Here is a 16,995-nt window from a genome sequence, read left to right on the forward strand (position 1 = left end):
GGAGACACGCAAAGGGAAAAATCATGTTTCTTTTTTTTACCGTCTTCTAGGTCTAGGGTCTTATTACATGTATATCAATTTACAATATAAAATTACACTTTATTACAATGCACACATCTGGACTGCAATGGATTTAAATTGTTTTTCTAAATAATGTAAACAAAAGTTGAGATGAGAACAAGTATGACATTTTGATAAGTCTACATTGTCATTGTATAAATAAAAAATATAAAAAACTAAACCGGAACGACTGGGGTCATTCCAATTATGCACAACTTAGACCGGTATGACAATAACAAAGGTTATCAACACGAGTCTGTTGAAGTTTAAAAAGAGCGAATAAAACAAATCACCAATTAATTTTGTTTTCCACAAACCGATTCGCAGTTTTCTCAGCTGTTTCAGCTGCCTATCAAGAAAACAACGATTGGTTGGTTAAAAAAAGAACAGTGTTTCGACCAATCGCTACTCGCCAGTCTCTAAAATTTGCATTCTATATCATTGCTATTTTTAGATCACTGAACCTAGTGACTGTGTTTACATCTCTGATGCCTTCAGGGCTTGGTGTTGTGGGTATATTTACTGGTGACTTATTCAGAGTACATGATTCATTCCAGTGGAGTTGTGGGTATCTCTGGATATGAAATATGGGTACTGTGAAATGAGAACATTGAAAAGTAATACAGAACAGTCCCCAGTTGATTTGTTGTGTGCCGTCTTCGTTTATGCATGTCGTTGACCAGCACACCAACATGGCGGAGTTTATAGAATCCGATCAGCTGAGCAAGGCGAAGGAAGTACATATCGTTTCCAGCAATTTGGAATCTCAGGGAAAACAAAAGTGCCCATGTTCGATGGCAGAAGTGGTCAGTTTATCAAAAATGTCGCTAGATGATGAATATAGAGTTGTTGATTCCGGAAAGCTGCCATGGACTCGTGATGATTCCAACGACAGCCTCGCTCCAACAACAACAGCTTCGTTAGGAACAATAAAGAAAAGAAACCGAGCAGAACGGTTAGATCAGTCCCAGTGCACTTCAAGCACTGATAGTTCCGGGTCGAGCACATACCTTGACGAAGGCGACTGCCGTTTGGCCTCTAAAAGTGATAATATTGATGATTTACCAGACAATCCTAAAGAATTTAACTTTTGTCAAGTTGAAATTATGGATACAAATAATACAAAATATGTTCCTACAACGTCAAACTCAGAGGGCCGGATTGCGACTCCTCTTCCTGTGCGCATTTTTAGCCTAGAGAGTCCAAACAAAGGGACTTCTAAAGAGTCAAAGTCTACTCCAAGCCACAGCGAGTCCGGCAGACACACCCGAGATCACCCGACACAAAAAGAGGGTCATGAGTACTTTTCCTTTAAAAGTGCCATGTTGTCTTATGGGCCTCCGTGGGATGAGGTTTCATTAAGTTCATCAGATTCAGAGGATGTTGGATGGAGACGAGAGGTGGAAGATGACCTAATGGTAGGGGATCGCATATTGTCTGGGGAGGGTTATGATGAAATCATGGGCAGTGTGTATAGCTTCCCCAGTTCTGGCGCGGTGGCGCAGTTTGATCAGGCCTATGACATGTTACTGAGCTTGATGATGGATGATGGAACCTTAGGTAATTTAGGGCCTGACTCTGCTGATCATGTGGAGGTGCCGGGGGCGTCTAACGAGGATGTGCGGAGAACGAGAGGCACTCAGCCTACTGCCCCTCTGTATCCCCACCACCCCACCAGATACATGGAATGTGAAATTTGTCTAAGCAAGTCCAATTTCTGGAGTAGATTTTGTTGTCATTTCAAAGTCTGTAATGAATGTGTAGATACATACATTACTCTGAAAGTTCAGGAAGCTGTGGTGCATATAGAATGTCCAAATGATAAGTGCAGGGGTTATATTCATCGAAATGAAATAAGAGATCGGCTCTCCGATGAATTGAAGCACAAATTTGATAAGTTTCTGGTGGATGCCAATAAAGATCCTTGTAAAAAGACTTGCCCAGCGTGTAGCAGCGTGCACACAATTGATCCGGATGCTTTGACTACCAAGAAGAAGCGGAAAAATGGACTGAAAGTGCAGTGTTCAGAATGCCATCTCCAGTGGTGCTTCCTCTGCCAAGCTCCTTTTCACACCGGTGTCACGTGTAAACAATATCGCAAAGGTGATGAGATGGTGCGCAAGTGGGCCAAGGAAGTCAAGCATGGAAAGTTCAATGCTCAGCGTTGTCCCAAATGTAAGGTAAGTACTTACCAGTAAGTGAATTCATTATTCGAAATCACGCATCCGTTGAACTGTGCCTGTGATCCCTTTTTTTTTCTTTATCTTTGTAAGATCCATAGAACTACGGATCCCTCGAACTATATAGGCTGGTCCCGACGAGTTTGAGCTTAGATCCGTGCTATCCTGTATCTGTTAACAGGACCGAGACAAATACAGTCAAACCTGTCCAAGACGTCCATCAATTGTCCTGGTGGAGAAAAGTGATCGCCTTAGAAGTTAGACAGCTGGTCCTCTCTGACTGTGCCATTAGAACTGTAAGCCTTCTACTAGAAAACACCTAATTGGAGAAGTGGGAAGTGGCTGTTTGTACAGGTGGTTGTCTTGAACAGGTGGTGACAGTCGTTATTATATCATGTATAAATCGTGGGTTCAACTCTAAGTTAATTAAGAGTGAAGTGAAATTGACAAATAAAATAATCAGTTTTTACTTCATTTTCAGTTTTCGGAGCATACACATTACATATATATTTTCACGTACTGTTCTTTGTTAATTAATTATAATGAAGTGAAATTTAGTCTTTAATAATTTAATAATTGTGTTCTACATCACTGACCTTGATTTAATTGTTCACCTGGAATTTTTAGTATAGTATTGTTGAAATGTGAATGGATTGTTTTATCATGACAGTTATAAGGATTTTACGCAACCTGTATTATTTGGTACATGACTTTAGTCTCAAAATAATTTTTAGTTTGATTAGTGTTAATACACATAATAAAATTGTTTGAGAGTTACAATATTGCAGTTTTTAAACTAGTAGTATATTTTATATAGAGTATATTTTAAAAATTATTTTTTCGTACATCTTTACACCTGGAGTCACGCTTCTTTAGTATTTCCACCAGCTTGTACAATTTCTGGCTGTGTAATAAACTCAGGCAAAATGAAGAACGCACGTAGGCTATAGTTTCCATGGTTTTGGTTCCGGACTTACTTTCATTTAAGTGTATTTTCTGCTCATTAATTTCAGACTTTCATCCAAAAAACGGATGGCTGCGACCACATGAAGTGCACCCAGTGCAGCACTGACTTCTGCTACCGCTGCGGAGATCGCTACATCCGCATCAAGTTCATCGGCAATCACTTCAGTCGCTTCTCCTTGTTTGGCTGCAAGTACCGGCTCATGCCCAAGAAGCCAGTGCTGAGAAGACTGATCAGGGGCACAAACTTTGGTCAGTTGTGTGCAGAGTTTTTCTTCTTCTTTTTCTTCTTCTTCTTCTTCTTCTTCTTCTTCTACTTCTTCTTCTTCTTCTTCTTCTTCTTCTTCTTCTTCTTCTTCTTCTTCTTCTCTTCCTCCTCCACCACTTCTTTTGCCTCCTGCCCTCTTTGGTTCTCCTCACCATAATCTCTTAATCCTAAGTTACTTGTCCTCCTTCGTCATGGTATTATTTACTTACTTATAATCAATAGTCCTCTTCAACTGTCTTTTTCATTCATAAATCATTCTACTCCTAACTCTCCTAAATTATTTATCCTCTTCCGCTGTCTATATAGTAATTATTTATTCTCTTACAGCTGTCTATATAGTATTATATAAATATATATAAATTATTTTTATCCTCGTCAGCTGTCTATAGATAGTATTATAAATTATTTATCCTCTTCAGCTGTCTATATAATTATAGTATTATAAATTATTTATCCTCTTAGGCTGTCTATATAATTATAGTATTATAAATACCCCACCCCCCACTTTGTTTCTCTCTCCTCATTGACCTAATTGTTGGGCAACACTTGTTACTGAAGCAAAAAACAATCTGGGAGCTGTAAAAACTTGTATTTTCTAAACTTTTAAATTAACATTTTTTTAAAACAAGCTGTGTACTTTACAAGGCACTGAACACGAATTTTCCTCACTTCACCCAGGTGGGAATGGGTACCCGGCCATAGACAGCGAAAGGTCTTGTTAGTATGTTAGGGTTTTAGCGCCTAGAAATGGCCGCTTGCACTGTATGCTTCCCGGGAAGTTGAGGTTGTTTCAGAATGCTCTCAGGTCTGCTGGGGTAATAGTATAAATTGTGAAGCACGTAGAGCTTGCTGTTGAGCGGGGATTTGCGCTATGCAAACTTATTATTATTAGCATTATCATTATTATTATTATTATTATTATTATTATTATTATCATTATTATTATCATTATTATTATTAATCATTATTGTAATTATTATTATCATCATCATTATTTTTATTATTATTATTATTATTATTATTATCACTATTATGATTATTATTATTATCATCATCATCATTATTATTATCATCATTTTTATTATTATTATTATCATTATACGCTTTGTCTGCTTTCTCCCCCCTGCAGCTGCCCGTATGGTCGCCGGGGTGGTGCTGGCCGGGCTCGGGTTAGCGGCCGGCATTGGGCTGTTGGGGGCCAGCGTGTTCATTCTGCCGGGCTACGGGATCTTTCGACTGCATCGCCACCGCAAGATCGCCAAGAAGAGGAAGCACGTGGAGCGAAGGATGCACTACATGATCCTGGAGATGGAGAGGGAGAGGGCACTGAAGGAAGGAGGTGAGACTCGCGTGTGTGTGTGTGTGTGTGCTTGTGTGGGTGGGTGTGGGTGAGTGTGTGTGTCTGGATACTTTGAGTTTGCGCTCTGCTGTGGTTTGCGCCTTCTTTCCTATCAAACATCTATCGTCCTTTTCTCTCCTCCTTCTTTTTTGTGTATGTTACACTCTTGTAACGCATCTATTCGTCTGCACTTATATGACCTCATTGTGTTGCAAGTGCCATAAAACTCTTAAGGAAAAAACTAAAGGAGTTGGTGCTTTGTGTCAGTCTGCACTCTCTTGTAACACCTCTAATCTTCGGCACTTACGTGACCTAATTGTGTTACAAGTGCCATGAAACAAGTGCCATAAAACGCTAACTAAAAAACCCGCAAACATTTATTGTGTCAGTGTGAATGTGCCGTGAGAATGTCCTGAGAAAAAAATTATGTTTTTGAACACGCTGATGTTGTGTGTGTTGTTGTGTGACAGGGGTGGTATGATGTTCGTGTCAGTGTGTGTTATCATCTCTTTCTCTCGTAGGTATCAGAAAGTGAACCGGGCTTGGACCGAAAAAAAAAAACATTTGAAATTATCTCAGTTTCTTTAGTTTTACCTTTATGAAAGCACAGTGAAAAAAATGTTCAAATCATCTTTCATTTGTTTTACCTGGTGTTGTATTGAAAAATGAATTCCACTCAATGGACAGAAAAAGAAAAAAGAAATCTTGAAATCTTGAAAGTTCTTTTCCCGCTGGTAGTTTTTGAAAATCAACCAAACCAAAAAATACTGTAACGCTAACAGTACCGAAGGCTCAATATAATGAAAATCCTTCAAGTACTGCACCAGTTTAGAACGCTAAAGCCGTGGTACATTTCTTTTATAATATTAAAAAGCTTTCACAGCCCAAAAAACATGTTAAAAAAATTCTCCGTGTTTTTTTCGTCCACCATTCAACTACGGCATAGAGTGGCTTTCTTTGGTATTTCTTTCAGTGAAGTGGCTCTGTTCTTTGTTTAGATACGTTTAGTGTGTCTGGTGGAGTTGGAGATTAAAGTTGCCGGCGGTAATGAGCACATACTACTGGCCTGGCAACAAAAGTTGCAGGCGGTAATGAGCACATACTACTGGCCTGGCAACAAAAGTTGCAGACGGTACTGAAAGTGTTAAAAAAAATTCAAATATATCACGCTGCGGTGGAATCATGCGCTCGTCAATTTTGGGGCATATGGAGTTTTTGGTATCATCTTAAAGCCTGTCCGTTTGCCTTGCTTTCAATTTAAAAAACACCCTATTATCTCGGATACAAATCGAGATATTTGCGATTAAAGGAGGTGGGAGTCACCTGGTTTCAGAGGTAAAATTAGCGAGAAAATGGCCTCCAAAGTTTTGTTATTTCCTAAGCTTGAGAGTTCATGGAAACTCATTATTTACATATTTTATGCTTTTGATAAACATTTTTCAGTACAATCCGCACGGAAATGTGTTCTATAATGGGCATGAAAGGTGTTGAGCCAAAAAAAAAAAATTCAATACAAATTCTGAAACCTGTTGAAAAATGCCAGTTTCTTCACTTTCATTATTTTGACGAGCGCCTGATCTCGCTACGCTGCCTCACAAATAAAAATCATCTCCAAACAGAAAAAGACTAAAAAATGTGAAATGGTCTGACTTTGTTTTCCCAGACGTGGCTCTCAACTCTCAGGGCAACACGTCGACGGGCAACGAGGAGTCCGAGGTGGAGAACCCCGACCCCCAGCAGGTGCAGGTCATCGTCCACCGAGCCGTGTCGGTCACAGAGGAAGCCGGCGAGGAGCCATCTGGCGACTGTGAGCTCTACGCCAACCGCTTCACGGCTGAGGGTACGGAGGTGATGGTAGAACCCTCAGCGGGGGAGGGAGGAGAGGAGGAGGGGGAGGAGAATTTTTTGTACGTGGCGGACATAAAGGAGGTGTCGAACAAGGGAGGCTACTCCACGGTGGTGGCCAACATTGTGTCGAAAGTGGGTCAGGTGGTGGAGGACGCCTGTGCTCGGAGTAAGATGGCGGACGTGGAAAAGACGAAGGTGCCCGGGGGGGATGCTCAAGTTGTCGGGAAAGGTGAGGAGAGGGACGGGAAAGGTGAGGAGAGGGACGGGAAAGACGGGAAGTCGGGGAAACTGGAGGAGGAGGAGGAGAAAGTCGAGTCGTCTTCAGGGCAGACGGAGTCTACAGGGCTGTCGTCACAGACAGACACACAAGTTGGAGTGGAGATGTCTCAAGGCATGACGGACTGCGACAAGGTCAGCCACTGTGACAAGGTCAGCCGTAGGGACAGCTCCGTGCCTTCAGAAGAGACCCAACCCTCGGCCAATAGCAAGAACCTGGACGTGACGATAATTGTTCAAGATGACGTGAACAAAGGAAACACAGACGACAGCAAATCCAGTAAACTCGACAGCCGTGGAAGCTCAATGGAAGCTCTGCACGGATGTTTCGGAAACATTTTTTCCAAACGCAGTCAGAACATGTTGACAGCAGAGGGCGACGCTGCTCCGAAAAGCTTCGAACCGGGATTGCAGACCAAGTTTCTCCACCGAAAATCTGCGACCTGGGAGAAAATACGCAACTCGAAGGTCGAGTCGGTTCTGAATTTCCCCCATTTTGAAAAGGTTGTGGATGGGAAGGCGGTGTTGGTTCACCGGTCTCCGTCTGCTGTTTCTGCCATGACGACCTCCAAGGATTTCAGCTCGCTGGCTCTCTCCGAGAAAGATTGTGGTTCCACTGATCACAGCCTCGACTCCATCAAAGGATGCCGGGGGGACGCGGGGTTGGATTGTCCCAAAGAAAATTCTGGGATTGTGGGTGCCGAGACGAATCCTTCTGTAGGTTGTGGAGAGGAGGAACGCGACACATCGGGTAAGACTACCGTACAGGAAGCGGATCACGCAGGGTATCTGAACGTGGACAAATTTCACATCTCACAGTACAGTGTAGTCACGCGTTTATAAGAACTTTTTTTGGGGGGGATTACGTTTTCCGTTAATGATTGTGAATGCCATGTACCCATGTGTAGTACATGTGTGTGTTGACGCACAGATTGTGAATGCCATGTACCCATGTGTAGTACATGTGTGTGTTGACGCACAGATTGTGAATGCCATGTACCCATGTGTAGTATACGTGTGTCTTGACACACAGATTACCCATGTGTAGTATATGTGTGTGTGTTGACACGCAGAATGTGAATGTCGTGTACCCATGTGTAGTATATGTGTGTTGTGATACCCACTCGACGCACACAGCTTCTATTGTCAGTGTAAGCTGAAGTGATAACGTCGGTGACTTGGCGCTCTGATATCCATCAGGATTAGATTTCTCAGGCTTGTCAAGCTGTGAATTTGGGGTTTTTTTTAAACTCGCCTCCCCCCCCCCCGTTTTGCCCATTTGATTTTCTGCTAAGGCTTTGTATTGGTGATTTCAGTTGTCGGTGAAATGCCAGTGTCACGTGTGTTGTCTCACATGCTTTTAAAGATGTGTTCCATACTAGACTAGTATACAGCCGGTTCATTTTTAAACGCACAAATGCGGGTGAATTCGAATGCCGTGCAGTGCTGTGCAGTGCGGATGACAAGATCAAAGAAAACATCACGGGCATGCGTTGTACACGTGGATCAGGTTGTGGATCTTTGACACGTGGATCAGTGGATCAGGTTGTGGATCTTTGACACGTGGATCAGTGGATCATGTTGTAGATCTTTGACACGTGGATCAGTGGATCAGGTTGTGGATCTTTGACACGTGGATCAGTGGATCAGGTTGTGGATCTTTGACAGGTGGATCAGTGGATCAGGTTGTAGATCTTTGACACGTGGATCAGTGGATCAGGTTGTGGATCTTTGACACGTGGATCAGTGGATCAGGTTGTGGATCTTTGACACGTGGATCAGTGGATCAGGTTGTGGATCTTTGACAGGTGGATCAGTGGATCAGGTTGTAGATCTTTGACACGTGGATCAGTGGATCAGGTTGTGGATCTTTGACACGTGGATCAGTGGATCAGGTTGTGGATCTTTGACAGGTGGATCAGTGGATCAGGTTGTAGATCTTTGACACGTGGATCAGTGGATCAGGTTGTGGATCTTTGACAGGTGGATCAGTGGATCAGGTTGTAGATCTTTGACACGTGGATCAGTGGATCAGGTTGTGGATCTTTGACACGTGGATCAGTGGATCAGGTTGTGGATCTTTGACAGGTGGATCAGTGGATCAGGTTGTAGATCTTTGACACGTGGATCAGTGGATCAGGTTATCTTTGACAGGATCAGGTGGTGTACCTTTCACTAGCACACACAGATGGGACAGTAGGGAGGAGATTCTGTCTGAATTCTGGTGAAAGTGATGAATGTACTGTACTAGTGTTCTGGTGAAAGTGATGAATGTACTGTACTAGTGTTCTGGTGAAAGTGATGAATGTACTGTATTAGTATTCTGGTGAAAGTGATGAATGTACTGTATTAGTATTCTGGTGAAAGTGATGAATGTACTGTATTAGTATTCTGGTGAAAGTGATGAATGTACTGTATTAGTATTCTGGTGAAAGTGATGAATGTACTGTATTAGTATTCTGGGATGCCTTTTTTTCCGTTATTTACGCTTTTTCCCCGTTATTTTGGGCATTGTCTGTTCTTATTGTTGAACTGATGCGATGTTGTTTTGTCGCATCTATTGCTTCGTCTCTTGCTAAGTCTAGTCTTGAAAAAAATTACAAAAGTCCAGCGGCTTCCCTGAGTATTGTACAATACCATAGATTGTTTTTTTCTTTGTATTGTAAACTTGACAAGTGCCCCCCGGGGCAGTGCCACTGACTGTAGTGTATCCCCCGGGGCAGTGCCACTGACTGAAGTGTCTTTAGGCCATTCCCAAAGGGGGGACATTTCTCGTTCAGGCATAGTAGAATTTACAATATAAGAGAGGGTGCGGTGCGGTGGCGGAGGTGTTAGTGCGCTCGTCTGCAAAGCGGAAAGCCTGGGTTCGAGCCTCGGTTCGGACACAGATTTTTTTGGCCCCCTCCTGCCCACCCAGCAGTAATGGGTACCTGACTTCGAGTTGGGGAAGTAAAGGCGGCGTGGAAAGGAACTGGCCACCCTTCCACAATATGCCGAAGGCCCAGGAAGTTGTCTCACTAACAAGGCAATCCCCAATATCCGGATCGGATGCGGGAACAACTTGACTTTTTTTTTTTAAACATAAGATGTTTTATTGTAGTATTTCGCAGCCCCCCCCCCCCCCCCCCCCCAATGAATTGTCTTTCATTGCCAATTTTATTCATGTGCCCCACAATCAGCATAGATTGATATTCTGCAATACAGAATGTATGTATGTTAGGGATCTTATTGTTCCCAATGTAATAGTTTCTCAAGTCTGTAACTAACTGTCAATTAGACAAGATGAGCCATTTATTGTCACCCTGAGTATGTTCCAAACTTTTGAATATTTGTCTCGAATTTGTGGAATCAGGCGCTTGTCAATTTTGGGGACATATATATATATATATATATATATATACTTTTCAAGCAGATATCACTGGAAAGCAAATTAATGCCTTCAGTCACCGAGGATGCGCCTCTTCAAATGATTTACCATTGGACTATCTTTTTATATATATATATATATATATGGAGTTATTCATTGATATTATTAGAACTTAAATCTTGTTTGTTTGTCTTGTTTTTGTTGAAAAAAATACACATGGTGTCAGAGGTCAAACAAAAAATGGCCCCCCAAGTTTTGGTGGCTTATGAAGCTTGAGTGTCTTTGAAAGCTGCAAATTTGCTTTTTTTTTTGGGGGGGGGGCTTGTTTTTTGTTATTGTTTTTTTTTTTGTGTGCCTTTGATACATTTTTCCTTAAAATCACACTGAAATGTATTTTTAAACGGATGTAAAAGGTGTTGAGCCAAAAAGAAAGAATGTACAGAAGTGGCCCAACGGATGGGAAAATGTCGGTTTGTTCAATTCATTATCAGGTGGAGGCCTACGAGTCTTATAGAGTAGAGAGTCAGGAGCCCAGAGGAGCGGGCAAAGAGGGTTGGGGGGAGTGGGGAGGAAACAGAAAGTGGAGACGAAAGCAGACGACAGAACGCGATTAGAGAGGAGGAAAGGTGCAAAGAGAACATTTTATAGAGAAGTAAATTTTCCCGTCGCTGTCGGGTTTCGAACCGGGGACCTATTGAATGAGAGGCAAACACCGTAACCTCTGGACTGCGAGAGCCCCCACGGACGGCTTCAGTGTCGCTGGCCGTGGCACACACTATGTACCAGGGTCCAAGGGTTTTCTAGTTTAGTCTTAGCAGAGGTTTTACGGCGCTCGCATCTGCATAAGGTCATATGAGGGCCAGGAGATTAGAGGTGTTACAAGAGAGTAACAAACATAAAAAAGAAGAAGGGGAGATAAGGATTATAGATGTTCGATGGGAAAGGAGCAAACCACACCAGAGCACCCGCCAACCACCCACCAAGGTTTTTTGCTTCGTGGAAAAGTCTTCTGACATAGAGAAATACACACTTTGTAACGGCACTTGCATGACCTTATTATCGTGTTGCAAATGCCGTAAAACTCTTACTAAAACTTTTTTTAAAACTAAAGAATTTGTGTGGGTGGTTGGCGGGAGCTCTGGTGTGGTTTGCTTCTTCTTTCCTATCTAACATCTATCGTCCTTATCTCCCCTTTTTCTTTTTTTATGTTTGTTACTCTCTTGTAACAGCTCTAATCTTCTGGCGCTCATATGACCTTATGCAGTTGCGAGCGCTGTAAAACCTCTACTAAAGCTTATAGAATTTGTATAACTCGGAACACAACGCACAAAAGTGAGTTGTTTTGTTGTACTGAAATTGCCTCTTGTGTTGTTGCTTTTCAATAGTTCCATGTGACACGTCTGTCTATAGCTCTCCACGTAGTTTTACTAGACCGGGTACTGTTGCGCTGCACATTTTGTCCTTTCAGTATGAGGTGCCGTATTTGTTTTAGAATTCGGGTCACTTTTAAGTATGAGATGTCATATTGTATGACATTTTTTAAATTAGTTTTGTTTGAGAATTTTGTGTCAGTTTTGTATGAATTGTCATATTGTGTGAGATTTTATGTCAGTTTTGTGTGAGATATTACAGTGTGAGATTTTATGTCAGTTTTGTGTGAGATATTACAGTGTGAGATTTTATGTCAGTTTTGTGTGAGATATCACAGTGTGAGATTTTGTCAGTTTTGCATGAAATATCATAGTGTGAGATTTTATGTCAGTTTTGTGTGAGATATCACAGTGTGAGATTTTATGTCAGTTTTGCATGAAATATCATAGTGTGAGATTTTATGTCAGTCTTGTGTGAGATATCACAGTGTGAGATTTTATGTCAGTTTTGCATGAAATATCATAGTGTGAGATTTTATGTCAGTTTTGTGTGAGATATCACAGTGTGAGATTTTATGTCAGTTTTGCATGAAATATCATAGTGTGAGATTTTATGTCAGTCTTGTGTGAGATATCACAGTGTGAGATTTTATGTCAGTTTTGCATGAAATATCATAGTGTGAGATTTTATGTCAGTTTTGTGTGAGATATCACAGTGTGAGATTTTATGTCAGTTTTGTGTGAGATATCACAGTATGAGATTTTATGTCAGTTTTGTATGAGACTTCGTGTCGGTCAGGAATGAGATGTCATTGTGTATGACAATAATGTCAGTTTGATGTAACATTTCTGTCACATATGTACCGGTATGACATCGGAGTTTTGCCGGGGATTTCTGTCAGTTTAGAAGACACTCGGATGCACAAAAAAAGCCCCACAAACAAAAACAAGATTACACTCAGGATAATCATGTAAAAGAACTCAGTAAGTGTACGGCTCTGTGATGCCAGTACATGTGTACGGCTCTGTGTAGCCAGTACGTCTATGGCTCAGTGTTGCCAGTACGTGTGTACGGCTCTGTGTAGCCAGTAAGTGTATGGCTCTGTGTAGCCAGTAAGTGTGTGGCTCTGTGTAGCCATGTAGCCAGTAAGTGTACGGCTCTGTGTAGCCATGTAGCCAGCACATGTATGGCTCTGTGTAGCCATGTAGCCAGTACGTGTACGGCTCTGTGTAGCCATGTAGCCAGTACGTGTGTGGCTCTGTGTAGCCATGTAGCCAGTAAGTGTATGGCTCTGTGTAGCCATGTAGCCAGCACATGTATGGCTCTGTGTAGCCATGTAGCCAGTACGTGTATGGCTCTGTGTAGCCATGTAGCCAGTACGTGTATGGCTCTGTGAAGCTGCTCTCTTTTTTACTGTTGTACAGCTTGCTGACTCTTTGTTCGTTGAGGGTGGGTAGTCGGCGGGTGCTCTGGTGTGGTTTGCTCCTTCTTTCCTATAAAAAATCTATCGTCCTTATCTCTCCTCCTCCTTTTTAGTTTTAGTGTGAGTTACTCTCTTGTTCCACCTGTAGGGGGTGGTTGGAGGTTGTCTGTGGTAAGTAAACTTGACACTTGTATGCTATTTATTTTCCTTTTTGGTGTCAAGTTTAAGTTGAACAGTTTAAGTTGAACAGTTTAAGTTGAACAGTTTAAGTTGAACAGTTTAAGTTGAACAGTTTAAGTTGAACAGTTTAAGTTGAACAGTTTACGGCAGAGCTTCATTGTTTTATGTTTTGTTTTTTGTAATTTTCTGTTGGTATTTTTTTATTTCCTGATTTTTACATTTGTGGTGGGGGATGGTAGTTTAAGAAGTTTTATGAAGTGAGGGGCTGAGATGTAAAACCTGCTACATCAATTTTAGCACTTTTGAGAAAGTCTGTTTTTTAAGATGCTGCTATACACTCAAAGCTGCTTAAAAAGAAGATTTGTTGGTGGCTTTTAGGAAGTATGTGTTGGGTTTTGGTCAAAAACACTTTTGTGCATCTGATAGCCGGTAACAATGTGCAGCTATAAGCAAATAATCTCGATTAGTTTCTTAAATGTCTCTTAGCTGGTTTTGCATCTCACCCCCCCCCACCCCCCAAATGTTTTTGTTCTGTGATGGTATGTCAGTGGTCTGGAAAGAAATCTTTTAAAATGAATTTGTTTTAGTAAGTGTTTTATGGCACTTGCAACACAGTAAGGTCATGTAAGTGCCAAAAATTTGAGGTGTTACAAGAGAGTAACAAACACAAAAAAGAAGGAGAAAATATAAGGACGATAGAATAGATGTTTGATTGATAGGAAAGAAGAAGCGAACCACTCCAGAGCACCCGCAAACCACCCACATCCATAATGAATGAAAGTGAAAGCGAAACTGATAACCCTTCAAGTAGTTCATTGATACTCTGATACTTGAAAACGATGAGTTACTATGTCAATGTTTCACGGCACGCTGGAATCAGGCGCTTCTCAGTTTTTGGGTATAAATTATGATATAATATGAAGTTATTATTGTCTTAAAGCTTTTTCATATGTCTTGCTTTTGATGAAAAAACCAGCCACCTATCTGGAATGGACGTTAAGACGTCGCAGACAGAAGGAGGCGGGGGTCGCCTGGTGTCAGATGAATAAATTAGTGAGAAAATAGGACGAGGGTCGCCTGGTGTCAGATGAATAAATTAGTGAGAAAATAGGGCAGGGGTCGCCTGGTGTCAGATGAATAAATTAGTGAGAAAATGGCCACCATAGTTTGGTGACTTCTGAAACTTGGGTATCCTTGGAAACAGCAAGTTTACATTTTTTGGTGTCTTTAATTAATTTAATCAAAGTTTTTCAGTAAAATCTACTTAGAAGTGTGTTTTTAAATGAACTTATCCTTAAACTTAAAAGATGTTGAGCCCCCCCCCCCAAAAAAAAACCAAGTCCAAATTCGATAAAAATTTGTGGGAAAATGCCAGTTTCTTCGATTTCATTATTTTGACGAGCGCCTTATTTCACCAAGATGCTTCACATATTATAGTTTACTACTGAAAGTAATACGTGTTATATATGTTGATATCTAGTTATACTTTACTGCAGTGAGTAATACGTATTCTATATGTTGATATCTAGTTCTATTCTGTACGACAGAACAGATAATTTGTTGCTACAGCATGTCAGTGAATGAGGTAGACGCTATTTTTGTGTGTCCAATTGCGAATCTTCTCTTGAGTGCTTGCGGGGAGTTGGCGGGTGCCCTGCTCCTTCTTTCCTGTCAAACATCTATCGTCTTTATCTTTCCTTTTTGCGTATGTTACTCTCTTATAACACTCAACACCTCGAATCTTATCTTCGGACGGTACTTGCATGACCTTATTGTGTTGCAAGTGCCGTAAAACTATTTCCGAAACTTAACTAAAAAGATCTATCGTCCTTATTTCTTTTTTTTTAGTTTGTATGTTACTCTTTTGTAATATTTCTATTCTTCAGCAAGTATATGAATGACCTAATTGTGTTACAAATGCTGCAAAACACTCCCTAAATTCTCAATGTCACCTGTTTTCCTGGCACTAAGCCTAAGTGAGTTATTGTGAAAATACTCTTCTCTTTATTGGAACGTACAAATGTAAAACGACAGTACCGACTGGGTGGTGGTATACTTGGAATCAGTGTACATGTGTACAAAAGAAGCTTTGTGCAATTTGCCGAGTCCAACAAATGCGCTAAGTTTTCTCATCAATGTGCTTGCTATTGTTCTACTACGTTGTTGCCTTACAACACTTTCACAACAAAAATTCTTTCTAGTAAAATTTTTGAAGATTTAAAAAAAATGTTTTTTTATCATAATTATCATTCATTTTGTTGCTTATTTAATTTTCTTTTTACTTTTTTAAAATTCGATTATGAAAAAAAAAAAAGATTGAATTTCTTTTTCCTTCACTTTTACCTCTTTGTATCAGATTTTAAGAGTTTTTGCTTGTCAATTGTGGCTGTGATGTTGTGGCCATACAGTTGTTTTACCATTGTTGACAGTCTCCGATGTGTGTGCGTGTGTGTGTGTGTGTATAAGTACTTCCTGTGTGTACCTTCTTTGAGTTCTTCCGAATTCGTGGCCTGTCAAGTGGTTGAGTGTTCCGTCATTTTCTCGTGCCCAGCTTGTGGATTTTCTACCAAACTTGACCTGGAACTTTACGTTTCACCATTGCTTTTATGATGTATCATGTATGTACATATCCATCCATCCATCCGTTTTACAGTGAATCTGGGCTGTTTTCCTTTCCGAATAAAGTGAAGAACTTGTTCTGAGAAGCTCTGAGAGTTCATCATGTCGCGACCTCAGCGATTTCTTGTGGTATCTCCATTTTTTTCAACAGTGAAATTGTGACTTCTTCTTAAGTCACACTCTTTTTTTTGTTATGAACTGTTTGCACCGACTGTTATTAAAAATGGAGACAGGACATGAAAGTACTGAGGTCGACATGAAAGCACTGAGGTCGACATGAAAGTACTGAGGTCGACATGAAAGTACTGAGGTCGACATGAAAGCACTGAGGTCGACATGAAAGTACTGAGGTCGACATGAAAGCACTGAGGTCGACATGAAAGCACTGAGGTCGACATGAAAGCACTGAGGTCGACATGAAAGCACTGAGGTCGACATGAAAGCACTGAGGTCGACATGTGTGTCCTTTTCATATTCTGATCTTCTGAAGTTACCTGACTTGCCTGGAATAAGAAAACACACTGTACTGTAAGACCTGCAGTGTTTTGTATATTCGGTTGTTTATTGTCAATCTTGGATTTTATCACATATACTTAGAATCATTTCGCCAGATAAAGCAAAAAAAACAAAAAAACCAAAAAAAACAATAAAAACCCAACCAAACAAAACCACAAACTGACAAATCCGTGCATTCTTTCTAAACTTCGGACACAAAAAAAGGAGGGGAAAAAAACCAGAAGGTTTTGCATCCAAATTAAGTTCATCATTTAAATAAATTATTTCACCACCTGCAAGCCACTTTATAATACAGCTCTGGTTCACAGTCTCTATGTCATCTCTCTATGTCAGTCCACACACACGTGTAGAACAAATAGGCACACGGAGTGACTCGTGTGTGTGCGCGCGTGTGTATGTGTGAACTAGGAGGAGGGATCTCCAAATAAACACCCCTCTCTGATAGGGTTGAGAGCCTCGGAAACTACACAAAACAACCCGCGTTTTTGAACGGCCAGTCTGGGATGCGAACCAGGGCCATCCGCTCTGTAGCACAGCAGGAAGAGATAAAGGGAAGACAACTCTGACTATGGCACACAACACGAC

The 16,995-nt window shown here is 41.1% G+C and overlaps 1 protein-coding gene and 1 long non-coding RNA gene across 2 annotated transcripts; both read left to right on the plus strand.

The window, feature by feature from the left end:
• The first annotated feature begins 493 nt into the window (after window positions 1-493).
• LOC101861007 lies at window positions 494-9,531 on the plus strand. Its single transcript, XM_005110887.3, has 4 exons — window positions 494-2,240; window positions 3,254-3,455; window positions 4,601-4,810; window positions 6,474-9,531. Exons 1-4 carry the CDS (start codon window positions 726-728, stop codon window positions 7,775-7,777), a joined length of 3,231 nt encoding a protein of 1,076 aa, XP_005110944.1. The 5' UTR covers window positions 494-725; the 3' UTR covers window positions 7,778-9,531.
• A 1,991-nt stretch (window positions 9,532-11,522) lies between these two features.
• LOC118478790 lies at window positions 11,523-16,562 on the plus strand. Its single transcript, XR_004859289.1, has 2 exons — window positions 11,523-16,284; window positions 16,345-16,562. It is a non-coding gene; the product is annotated as an uncharacterized LOC118478790 (long non-coding RNA).
• The last annotated feature ends 433 nt before the right edge of the window (window positions 16,563-16,995 follow it).

This window comes from Aplysia californica, unplaced genomic scaffold, assembly GCF_000002075.1.
Source record: "Aplysia californica isolate F4 #8 unplaced genomic scaffold, AplCal3.0 scaffold00960, whole genome shotgun sequence".
NCBI classification, from domain to species: Eukaryota; Metazoa; Mollusca; class Gastropoda; order Aplysiida; family Aplysiidae; genus Aplysia; species Aplysia californica.